This window comes from the organism of the source record quoted next, unplaced genomic scaffold, assembly GCF_019419815.1.
Source record: "Pyrus x bretschneideri cultivar Hongxiangsu unplaced genomic scaffold, Pyrus_bretschneideri_v1 Contig32, whole genome shotgun sequence".
Classification (NCBI taxonomy): Eukaryota; Viridiplantae; Streptophyta; class Magnoliopsida; order Rosales; family Rosaceae; genus Pyrus; species Pyrus x bretschneideri.
Window position 1 is genome coordinate 1791506 of NW_025999635.1, and position 12584 is coordinate 1804089.

The 12584-nt window shown below is 36.4% G+C and overlaps 1 protein-coding gene and 2 pseudogenes across 1 annotated transcript; all 3 read left to right on the forward strand.

Moving 5' to 3' along the window:
• The first annotated feature begins 3406 nt into the window (after nucleotides 1-3406).
• On the forward strand, nucleotides 3407-4534 carry LOC103937234 (CASP-like protein 4D1). Its single transcript, XM_009347163.1, has 3 exons — nucleotides 3407-3585; nucleotides 3990-4110; nucleotides 4322-4534. The coding sequence occupies exons 1-3, from the start codon at nucleotides 3407-3409 to the stop codon at nucleotides 4532-4534; spliced, it is 513 nt and encodes a 170-aa protein (XP_009345438.1).
• A 2024-nt stretch (nucleotides 4535-6558) lies between these two features.
• Nucleotides 6559-8616, forward strand: LOC103937242 (annotated as a pseudogene).
• An 803-nt stretch (nucleotides 8617-9419) lies between these two features.
• LOC125480197 lies at nucleotides 9420-10624 on the forward strand (annotated as a pseudogene).
• Nucleotides 10625-12584: the final 1960 nt, after the last annotated feature.

Genomic DNA, 12584 nt, shown 5'->3' on the forward strand with positions numbered 1-12584 from the left:
GGAGCCGATATGTGGACTTTTGGGTGAAAAAGACAAAATTACTCTCGAGGCAAACCATGATTCCTACGCGCATGCAACAAGCGATAACGGCTCAATCAAGGAAGAGTCAAAGGTGATCAAAATGATATTTATTCAAAACCCTCTCATCACTCCTCATCAAATCCTCACCCACAAAGTAACTCCCAATTATTCTATTTAAATTGGGATTGATTACCAAGTTAGTTGCAAGATATTATGTCACATAATATTTTGCAATTAACCTCATAAAACCACCATAAGTGGTCAGTCCCTATTCTCCAAATAGGGCCGGCCACACCCCTACATATAATCCCATTTTTTCTCCAAAAGCTAAGTTCATTCTCTCCCTAAAAATCCCTAAACACTTTCTCTCTAAAATTCTAACTCTGGCATAGGAGATTCTTAGGCCAAAGCCCCCCATTCATCTTGGGTGCATGAGGCTTGTGGGCGCGTGAGACTCTAGGTCTTAATCTTAGGTGTTATTTTTTTAAAAGTACATTTTCGTCAAAGGGGAAGAAGGCGGAAACTTGCATCCATAGCTACGCTTTGTAAAAAAATTCAGCTTTTGAAATCTTGATGTAATGTAAATGACTCTAAAGTTTGTTGCAAGTATTATTGTATTCATGATTGATAATAGAGAGAAATAAAGGATTTGGAAAACACGCAAATAACCTTGTTGATAAGGTAATCCTAAGAGAAGATCGAGAGCAGTTTCTTTTGCCAATTATCATGAGTCAAGAGGAATGAACCAATGCGCAGGATGACACAGAGCACAATTATTTTGTTAATAAATTGGTGATTGATTGATTGATGTCTTACTCCTTGCATTTTACTTTGATCATTACATCATCTATACAATAGAAATTTAATAAAATAAAAAAAAACTTTTAATGTAGTTTCTAACCACCAATGCTATTTGCAATCTTATTGGTTTTTAACTTTTTATCAAAGAATTTGATATTAATGTATTTGCATGTCAATTATTATATTTTTAACTTAAAATTTAAAATTTCTAGTTGCCTATGTTAATGATTTTAAATAAATTCATTATTGTGGGATTGAAAAGATTAAAAGATAAATTATACTCCTCACCTCGTTAATAAAAATTCAAACTCGATAGAAAATCATGTTTTTCCATAAAAATAAATACATATATATATATATATATAAACATATTTTATACATACATACATACATACATACATACATACATACACACATACATACACACATACATACATATAAACGTGGGCACATACATCAATATTAATTAAAAATATTATTGTACATCAATATCAATTAAAATTATTAATTGTACCATAAAACATTTGGTAGATTCTTCATACTCAAAACATGGGTTCAGTCTTCTAAACCACACAACAAAAAATTAATAATCTAAGCTTAATAACATTAGTAAAGTTTTTCGAATGCACTTGATATGGATACATTCTCAAATCAATGAAAAAAAATGTACACCTATAAGTTTAAAAGATGGATTATAAAAGAATTGAATGAATTTTACATAAAAAAAAGGATACACTTTACACTTAAAAACAATTGGTATATGTTGGAACCAAATTCGCGCGGATGGAGGCAAAACTTGGTCGGAATTCTCCATGATCTATGGCGAGGGGAGAATGGGGTTGATTGGCGGGTCTGTTTGAATCCGGATAGGGTTGCCTACATATCTGCCTACATATCTCCAGGAAAGAGAATTAAACCACTGGTGTGATGTGCAATACATTGTGAATCATCTGTGACGATTAGTCTATGACAGGGCGTAAAGGCGATGGGTTCTCTATGAACACGTGTCTATATATGCATAGATGGTGGCGTGTATACATGATGAGTCTCTGTTAGGTGTAGAGAGAATAGGTGTGTAGTAGTCTTGTAGAGAAGATAATGAATCACCGAAGGTAAATTACATCACACTGTTTAGGTTTAAGCTCAATGAATCTATTCTAACGTGATTTTCATACTTTTGTTTTTTCCTTCTACACTTTTTTGTTTGTTTTGTTTTCTTTAACTTATTCAATCCAATGATTAAGAAATTAAAATGAGATGAGTGCATAGAGAGACAAGAAATTACGAAATGACTTCACTGGTTATTGATATTATTACGTATAGAAAACAATAAACATTTTGTCCTATTGATACCATAGTTAGTAAATTCTGTATTATACACGCATGTACATATTTTTTAAAAATACTTTGGTTATCCTAGTTCGGTAAAAAATGGGTTGGATTTCAGTGTAAAGGCATTGGATATGAAGCTTGATGCTCTAGTTCGGGGAAGGAGGGGGAAGAGGGAGGATATTGAAGAGGACGGGGGAAGAGGGTGCCGGAAAGAGGGAGGGGGAGGACAAAATAATTTTTAATTTTTAAATATTTTATTGGCCCATATTGACATGTGACTTCTACTCATTGTTCACGTGAGTGTCACATCATCATTTAACAGAGGTTTTGACGGAAAATTTAACGAGTGTATAAAAATGTTCCAAATTATAACCTTAGATACCAAACTGGGACGAAAAAAACTTTGATGTATAAAATATTGAAAACTAAAAAACTTTAAAGTAGTAAACTGAACCCTAAAAAATACGTCCATCGACAGTGCATTAAGTTTTTCTTAATTAGAGATTCTTTTGTAGGTGCCGTCCTTCCTCACTGTGGGTTAATGTTTTCTCCAACGGTTCGATTTGGTACGTGGAGCCCATTAGAAACCACGTGAGTCCACTTGATTAAGAATGAAAATAGCCGTTCTCCAAGTGTTGCATGCATGGATTTGAAAAGCTGTCGCGTGAGCCAAAAGACACTAGTAGTAGAAGTTAATTACTTAAAACAACACTCCAACTTTTGGATTTTGCAACCTAATTAATTTCAATGTGTAGTTTATATATAATTTACACGACTCAGCTGAAACGTCACGCATGGATCATATCATAACCACCAATCAGTAGCTGCCACCCTGTGATAATTTACCAGAAATACTGTAAATATTCAACAAGTTATGTTAAAATACTAGGCAGTCCACATATACAACAGATGGCAAAACTTTGTTCAAGTCACCCCCACAAGAAGGTTAATTAAACTAATGACGCAGGAAGATTACAGTTCTATCTTTTCTGCTGTCATTTTACTTTTGTCCGACGCTAGCTACCATGAAACTCAGGTGAATCAATACGGTAATGCCGAAAAAAAAGAAACAAAACCAAATATTATTTTGATTTACTTTGACATTGACGAAATGAAAAGGACAATATGGGCATGCAGGCTTGAGTTGTTAAGTCGCTGACTATAAAAGGCCAGCACCAGTAGAGATTAACTAAGACACTTATTAAATTACTTTACTAATTATAGTTGTGCTTGCTTTAGTAGCAAATTAAAGATGGAATCACAAACACCAGCGCCAGCACTCCTTTCTGTCAGAGCTTCCCAGTTTGTCATTCTTGGGCTGAGGGTCCTCACCTCCATTTTTCTAGTTGTGTCACTCGCCATCCTCCTCTCCAATGTTTTGTCTGGAGATCGAGATCACAAAGTACACTTTTATGATTTCGTGCCATACCGGTATGCATGCATTTCTAGCAATTAATTTAGTTCATAGTCCAATGTATGATACAAGTTGGTATATTTTAGGGCCGGTTTGAGAATGTTTTTGTAGGAAGCAATTCTGTTTATTGGCGTTTTCGTTGAAAATGTTTTTTGAAGATAGTTGTTTTCCCATAAAACACTGGAAAATGCTTGCTATTGATAACCACTTTTAAATTTTTTTCTCCCAAGTTATCAAAACCCGTTTACGTTATCAGAAAGCCCTTTTAGCCCTTCTGAAAAGGAGAGGGATTAGTAACTACTATTGACAATCCCATTTTGAGTCTTTGACAACTTCTGTAAATTTTTCTCTCTTTATATTAGTATTTAGTTTTCAAACTAATCGTACTTTTTCTTTTCATTTGTTCTGTGATTAATTGCAGATACATGGCTGCAGCAATTGTTATTGGAATTGCATATTCACTCTTCCAAACTGCAGTTACAGTTATCCGCATAAGAAGAGAAAATCATAGGAGCATCTTACTCGACTTCTACGGTGACAAGGTACATACAACGGAAAACGCGCAGGAAATTCCAATTTAGTTGTATTGGCGCCCTTGACGATCAAATTTTTATACTTTCGTATAAAAAGTATTAATTTGTTCAACCTTTTGAAATTGTTCTGTCCTTGTATATAAATCATTAATTGCTGCCACTACTAGTGAATGGAAGCTCTTTGAATGTGATAAAAAATAAATCAAACTAACTTGTGCAGGTTATATCAAATGTAGTAGCAACTGGAGCTGTTGCAGGATTTGTTATGACCGCACAAGTACAGAAAGACTGGAGCGAGTTAGTAGGTATTGACGCTTACGACAAATATATCAAAAGGTCACATGCAGCAGATGGACTTGTCTTGCTTGCCTTCGTCTGCACTTTCATGTTATCCGTCCTCTCTTCCTATGCACTCCCGAAGAAGGTTTACTAGAATTAGATTTTGCAGCAGCATCATCAACGGCTGTCCAATATTACAAACCGTATAATTTAATATTTTAATATATAATCAAAATTATAACATTATAATTAATTATAGTACGGTTATAAATTTGCTATTTTAAAGTCTTGCCTTTTATTTTATGTTCTCCCACTTGTATGTGTAAATCATGATCGAGCTAATTAATTAAAAGTGATGTTAGTTTCTCTAAGAGTTAGCTTTCATCACATGAAAAATTTGAAGGGATAGTGGTTCGGGACGGGATCCCGAACCGAAAAGCACAAACTGATTCCCAAATTGACCTCTTTCGGGACAAGATTTTGAAAACCAAAACCGAACCGAAATTCAGTATGTTCCTGAAAAATTTTCAGTATTTCGGTATGTTTTGGGATCCCAAATCAAAGCAAAACAAAGATAGATCCCCAAATCCCCAATTTGTAAATCCCTAATTCGAGCCCTAATTCAAAAACAAGTTACCCTTAGTCCTTAAGCTTCCTCCAAATCCCCAGTCTGTAGCACTTGCACCACAAATTCCAACTCTTTAAGGGAATAGAATATGACTTACTTTTTAAATTGTTAGAACAATTGGGAACTGGAAGGCATGACAGAACCTGCATAAAGCATTACCATGTGGCTGAAAGGAGAGTCGAGAGGTGGTGAGTCGAGTGTTGGTGGCGGAACGACCAAGAGAAAGAGAGAGTTTGAGAGAGAAGATGCAACTGAGTGAAAATTGAAATCGAGAGGAGAGAGATGAAATAGCATAAATGGAAAGATGGTTAGTGGCTAGGGTTAATGAAAAATTAAGCATGAGTAACTAATAGTTATTAAGTGTATAAAAATATTTGCTTAAAATTTCAGAAGTTGAGAGTTGGCTCAGTGGTGAAGGTCCTTGATTTTCCAAGGGGAGATCAAGGGTTCGATTTCTTACGGCCTCGTTTTTGAGGTACTTATCTAAATGTCGGTTCGGTTCGGGTAAAACCAAACTGGACTGTTTGTGATAGTAGCCGAACTAAAAATGTTCAAAAATCGAAAATTTCGGGAAATTTTGGGTCGATTTTGGTTCGGGTTCGGTCAGGATAGAGATTTTTGTGAATTTTTTTCAGCCCTAGGCCCCTAGATGTGAGGATTGGTAATTTACATATATATATATATATATATATATATATCTTTATTTTGTGGTACTATTATATTTATTAATGGATAATGCTAGTAATGCCAAATTTGTAAACCAAATGATATGTTATCAGTAGGAAATAAGAACGTTAATCAACACTATAATCTAAGTGTAATGCTGGGGGGAAACCAAACTTTTAAACCAAATGATTTAAAATTTTGGTCTCTCTAGCATTTGGTTTAAAATTTTGATCCCCCTAACATTTGGTTTACAAAATGTAGTTTAGAAATTTGATCTCTCTAACATTACTCTTTATTAATTTGTAAGTCAGCAATTAATTTAATCCAAAAGACAAAGGTCGAAGAACTTTGACATTCTTTTGTATTATTTATAATTTTGAATTAATCTAAATGGAAATTTTATTAGCACTAAAAAACAAAAAAAATTGTTGTGCACTCTCTGTGTTATACAAAAGGGAAGTGATTTTCGACTAATTCTATTTTCTCCATGTGCACTCCTAAATCAAATGAGAATTAAAAGACAAAAGTAAGAAAACACGAGTGCAGGAAAAAAAAAAAAAAAAAAAAAGCCTAAAAATCACTACCCTTATATAAACACAAAGAAGGAAAAAAAAAAAAAAATTGAAAGTCTTGGGTCCGCTAATATGGTAGATGAGTAGCAGCTCCTAATTCTTTATGCTATATTGGGGAACAAATTAAACTCATGATTTGTCTTAAAACAGAAACGATTGCAATGCAGACACAGGGGCCTAATCAATCTGTCTTGTTTCTAAAAATTAAAAGTGTATTTCATCTATGGCCAAGAAATCGGAACAAACTTTGGTTCCAAAGGCCAGGACCCGGCACGCAGACACAGAGACCTTGATGGTGCTGAGGGAGCAACGATGGGAACATTAATGCTTTCCTCCAAAGCTGCCCGGATTATTACTCTTGTATTCAGGGTCCTGACCCTCGTCATACTGGTTACGTCTTTCATGCTCCTTGCCACCATTACTCAGGAAGTATACAAGCTCAACATTCACAGAGAGGTTCAGGGAACTTGGACGATGCGCTGTTATCATGTAGTTCCTTATCGGTATGTTTGGAGTACTCTTTTATTCAATCACCTTTATCTTTCATGATGAGCAACTTATAATATCATGCATACATTATTCTTAACGGGAAGCCATTTTTGCACATTATTCTTCACATTTTGCACACCTCTCTTAATTCTGAACATTGATTCTCTTTAAATTTGTTCAATTTAATAGCTAAAAAAACGAAGAAGTATGCAGAGATCATATCCCTTCCTAATTTCATAGACAAAACTAATCAGTTTTAATTTATTAATTGCAGACACACGGGTGCAACGGTTGTAATTGCAGACAAAACTAGAGGCCAATTATAATAAGCTCAGTAGGTTAGATGGAAGCGACGTAGCATTTTATTAGATGTTTATGCCGCACACGCATAACTTCTTAGTCCTGCGGCTCGTGCTCTACTCCGTCTTGTGCAACTACTGGGGAGGAAAGTATAGACAGTTATATTTTTTTCAATATAGAATGTGTAACCTATCTCATCGTTTTTCGGTAGCATACAGTATTTGACATGATGACGAGTTTATGCTGCCCTAACATAGGACCTATGATATGTGTTTTCTAATTCCGCATCAATTTTCAGATACAAAATATTTAATAGAACGGATATATAGTGATCCTTCTGTTCTGAATTATATGAAGCTGTGGCCATTCAAGGTCACTGAAGGTCCTGCTGAGAAGCTCATGTTTGTGGTTACACATGAAGGTCAATAAGAAACAGTTTCTTCCTGAAGAAATATCATCCATGGTTATGGGAAAGATGCGGGAGATTGCTGAGGTCTCGACTCAACTGTGGAGTGCTGTGATCAAAGTTTCTGCTTACTTCACTGACTCGCAGCGTCAGGCTACAAAAGATGCTGATACCACGGTTGGCCTAAATGTCATCCGATCATCAAAGAACCAACTGTTTGGACTTGACAAGAAGGCCGGCTGGTATAGCAAGAGAAACGTCATGATTTTTTATTTTGGTGGTGGTACTTTAGATGTGTCTCTACTTACTATAGGGAATGGGGTGTTTGAAGTGAAGGCCACCGCTGAAGACACTCACCCTTGGAGGTGAAGATATTGATAATATAATGGTGATTTACTCTGATGAGGAGTTTACGAGGAAGCATGGTTTGGCATCAGTGGAAACTCGAGAGCACTTGAGAGGTTAAAAAATGCTTGTGAGAAGGCAAAGAGGAGACTCATTTACGTCTTTTGTAGAAGATGAAATTGATTGTTTGTATCAAGCTATGGATTTCTATATAAATATCACCCGTGCCAAATTTTAACGACTGAACATGGATATCTTGAAGAGTATAGATCCTGTGGAGAAGTGTTTGAGGGATGCTAAAATGGACATAACCAGTGTCCATGACGTTGTTGTTTCTGGTGGCTCTTCTAGAATTCCCAAATGCAGCAGCTTTTACAGGAGGTTTTCAAGGGAAAGGAGCTTTTCAAGGGCATCAATCCAGATGAAGCGGTGGCCTATAGTGCCGGTGTTCATGCCGCTGTCTTGTGTGGGAATGGAACTGGGAAGCTTCAAGACTTCACTCTATTGGATGCCACCCCTTTAACATTTGGGGTGGAGACTTTAGGAGAACATTTCATGGGAGTTGTTATTCCAAGAAGCATGAGAGTTCCCATGGAGAAGAAGACGACTTTAGTTACTATCTGTGATAACCAACGTACCATCACCTTCCCCACTTATGAGGGCGAGAGCAAAACAACTTTGATAATAACTACTTGGATGAATTTAAACTCCATGACATTCCTCCAGCCCCCAAGGATGTTCCTAAACTTGACGTTTGCTTTGAAATTGATGCAAATGGTGTCCTGGCTGTCTCTGCTTTGGACACGCCCACTGGCCAAAAAAGAAACTAAGGGATTACAATCAATAGTGACAGAAGAACTTTTGAAGGAATTGAGAAGCTGAGGTGAGAAATGATAACTTGTGTTATACTAGGGCGGAAGTATCAGATAGTTTCTAACCAATTTGAAAGTTACTAATGCCAGGTGAGCCGAAGCCTCTATCATCCGCAGGTTGTATTGCTTTGAGCTGAATCAAAATTGGAGGAAGGAGGCCGTTGATAGGAAAATGTTTGCTAACTGGTCGTGCTTTATGACATTGATATGATATGCTGGTTATTTTGACAGAGATAAAATTGTTCTTTCTGTCCTGTTTGCTCCAACTCATGAAAATGCTCGTTCCTTTATAAGATCTGCATTACTCTTTTTTAATATGTTGTAATTCAAACTCCAAGTTGTTTGTTTCAAACTCCATGTTGTAATTCTTCTGAGCCATGGCAATGGCCTTGGCCAGTGTGCAGAGGAACCCTTTGGCGTGGCTCAAATCTAAGGTGACATTGACGGCTGAGTGTAAGGGATTGATTGGAGGAACGGCTTTGTGGAGGATGAACAGGATTCAGAGAGAGAGCGAGAGAGAGATGCATAGTTTTCGGTAATGACACTTGTGCACAATTAGAAAAGGTGTAATACACTTTAGCCACTGTGCTAGAGTGACTGAAAGGCGTATAGTGACAGAATTCGGAATAGTTACAAGTTACAACACCATTTCCTTGTTACATTTCCTTATCGGTCTTTTTTTTCAAACCTTGCATCAATATTCTTCAGATGCGAAAAAGTTAATTAGTACGAGTTTCAGGGATGAATGTGTTCAAAATGATATGAAGCATTGGCAATTCAAGGTCTCCTTCTAATAAGCCAATAGCCGTTGTCAACCACAACGGTGTAGAGAAGCAATTTCTTGCTGAAGAAAATTTATCTACGGTTCTTGTAAAAATGCAGGATATTGCTGAGGCCTACCTTGGTTCAACTGTGAAAAACTCAGTTATAACAGCGACAGGCTACAAAAAAGGCAGGTGCCTCTGCTGGCCTAAATGTAATGCGTAATCATCAGTGAGCCGACTGCTGCAGCGATTGCTTATGGACTTGGCAAGAAGTCTGGCTGGTATATATAGGAAAAGAAATGTGATGATATTTGAATTGGGTTGTGGTACTTTGGCCGTTTCACTACTAACCATAGTGTATAGCGTTTGTGAAGTAAAGGTCACTGCTGGAGACATACTCATCTCCGATGTGAAGGCTTTGATAAGAAAATAGTGAATAATTGTGCTGAACACACAAAAGGAAATATAAAGTCGACATTAGTGGAAAATGCATGTGGGAAGGCAAAGAGGAGGCTTTGATATATGCTTGAGACTGACATTGACATTGTTGGAGGGGAAGGAGCTGTGGAAGGGCATTTATCCAGATGAAGCTGTGGCATATGGTTCAGCTGTTCAAGCTGCCATGTTGAGTGAGAAAAATGAAAATGGGAAGCTTCAAGACTTCGCACTCTTGGATGTCATCCCTCTATTACTTGGGATGGAGACAACTCAGACAAGGTGGGAAAGTGGTTCTGACGATAAACATTTCATGCTAGTTGTGATCCCAAGAAACACCAGAGTTCCGATAAAAGAGAACGTTACTTTGTTTACTTCGGTTGACAACCAAGCTGTGGCCAGATTTTCAATTTATGAGGGCGAGAGTTCATCAACCTTAAATAATTACCATTTTGGGTGGATTTCACATCCATGACATTCCTCCTGCTCCTGCCAGGGCTGCTAAATTCAAACTTTGCTTTGATATTGATGAAAATGGTATCCTGAGTGTCTCTGCGGAGGACATGTCCACCGACCAAAAGAAGGTGATTACTTTCAACCGCGACAGAAGAACTTGTGAGGGAATTGAGACATTGATACAAAAGTCGGTTGACTGCTGTAAGAAACGTTCATTTCTAATTTCCCCATCATGCTTCAGACTGAATAGACATTGGATTACAGGGGAAGCGTATTTTCTATGGTCGAGCTTAGCACTTATGCTCTGGTGATCTCATCCAACCTCTCTGTTATTCCGTTATGATAGAGCCGTTGGAACAATAACAGAAAGTATGAGAATAATAAAATAATTTTAATAATGATAATCATGATGAAATCACAACGCTAATTTTTTTTTTTTTTTTTTTTTTTTGAACCACAACGCTAATTGTGAACAAGATTATTGTAAACAACTAGAGAGAAAGTAAGAATGACTACAAACTTGGAGATTGAGGCTTGCGCAAATGCAATGTCTTAAAGACAAAATTTCGCTCGTGCTTGTAGTTCAGTAGGCGTCCAGCTCCTAGAATTCAAGAATCTATAATACGAGTCGAAGCACTGCAATTTTCGGACTCTCAAGACACGACTGGAATTTGACAAAGAAAGAATGAGAAAAACAGAATTGGGAAACTACTTCTCTTGATGCATATCTCACTGCTATACTGACTTGGGTTAAGAATTTTTCATTCTAACAAGAGCTTCTCATCCATCCTCCTGATTTCAACTTGGGAATTGCAACTTCATGCTATGTTGTTTGTGTAACATATGAACTAGTAAATATACATGTGACTGGGCATAAAACCACAGTTGTTCTATCATTTCTCAACTGGTAGGTTATAATGTTCCTCTGCACGCTCCGGTAAAGCTTATTTTTCTGTCTACCAATTTTCCAAAGCTGCTTTAAACAGTCATCGAATAAGAAGAATTCTCGGAGGAGTACGTAGCTACTGAGATCTGTGCTAGGTTTCTATGTGCAACACTGCAAGTCCACTTCCACTTTCTGTATGTGTAACTAATTTGCCGTTTTGTTTTCTGTTCATAGTTCAGTACACAAATAAATATTAAACTCTGTATACTAGCTATCATCTGTCGCAGTTTTGTAGAACTAAATAAAGTTTTCTCATATAAAAAAGAAGGTAAAGTTATAAGGTAGTAAAGGTAGTAAAGAAGGTAAAGTTGGAAATGTAGTAAATTGAAGAATTACGAGTGTACTTGTAATTCTTTGAAGAATCAATAGTCTGGAATCCATCAGATTTGAGGGAAATCCTGAAGGTTGTGTTTGATTAATTGATTTAAAGATGATTACAATGGAAGCAGCTAATGGCTTAAATAATCTAATTACCACTCCTAGGACAACTCAAGGTATGAGGTAATTAAGTGAAAGTCTAACGACCTTAATTAGACGACAAACGAAAAGTTCAATTTTTATTACAAAACTTAAAACATAATTTTGAACTGCGACGTTCTTTTCTTTCCAAAACGGTATCATGCACCCAAATTGGAGCTCATATGCCAAAATTGCAAATTCCCGCTACGTCTCTTTGTCTTCCATCGGTCCATTTTCTCTTCAATCCACTCGATCATTTGTTCTACATCATAAAGCTATAAGGTAGTAAAGAAAGAAAGAAGGTAAAGGTAGTAAGAGTAATGCACACTTACATATTTGTACCATCTTCCTAATAGAGGAAGGGATCACCTATCTATTAGAGAGATGATACAAATGTGGTATGAAAAATATGATAAGAGTAACATCCTTTACATAGTAAGGGTAGTAAAGTTGGAAAGGCATTGCACGCCAAAAGGTTTCAAAATTTGTGCTTTGGTTGATATACTTTAACTTTTTAATGTGCTTGTAATACGGGGTGGTACATCACATGTCATTATTTATGTGGAGACACTAAAAATAAAATGTCTTTCCACATATATGATGATGTGGTGTATAACCCTGTATTTCGGGCACACTAAAAATTAATTTGGCATAAACAGCCAACAGAAAATAAAATTTGGGGACATATTGGATTCCAAGGTTTTTTGCACAAGAAGTTAGATAAGCAAAACATAAATGATTGTTCGTTCCCAAGCAGAACATAAATGAAGAAGATTACTTAATGAAGAAGATTACAACTTACTATTCATTGCTTCTTTATATTTGGAACTTAATGAACAAAAAGTGTCCAAAAGAAAAAGGATAAT

What these genes read in the sequence shown, in the direction of transcription:
- LOC103937234 (XM_009347163.1), top strand. Translation starts at nt 3,407, where the DNA reads ATGGAATCACAAACACCAGCGCCAGCACTCCTTTCTGTCAGAGCTTCC. An exon ending in TATGATTTCGTGCCATACCG is followed by an intron (nt 3,586 to 3,989) that starts GTATGCATGCAT and finishes GATTAATTGCAG; the next exon opens with ATACATGGCTGCAGCAATTG. An exon ending in TCGACTTCTACGGTGACAAG is followed by an intron (nt 4,111 to 4,321) that starts GTACATACAACG and finishes TAACTTGTGCAG; the next exon opens with GTTATATCAAATGTAGTAGC.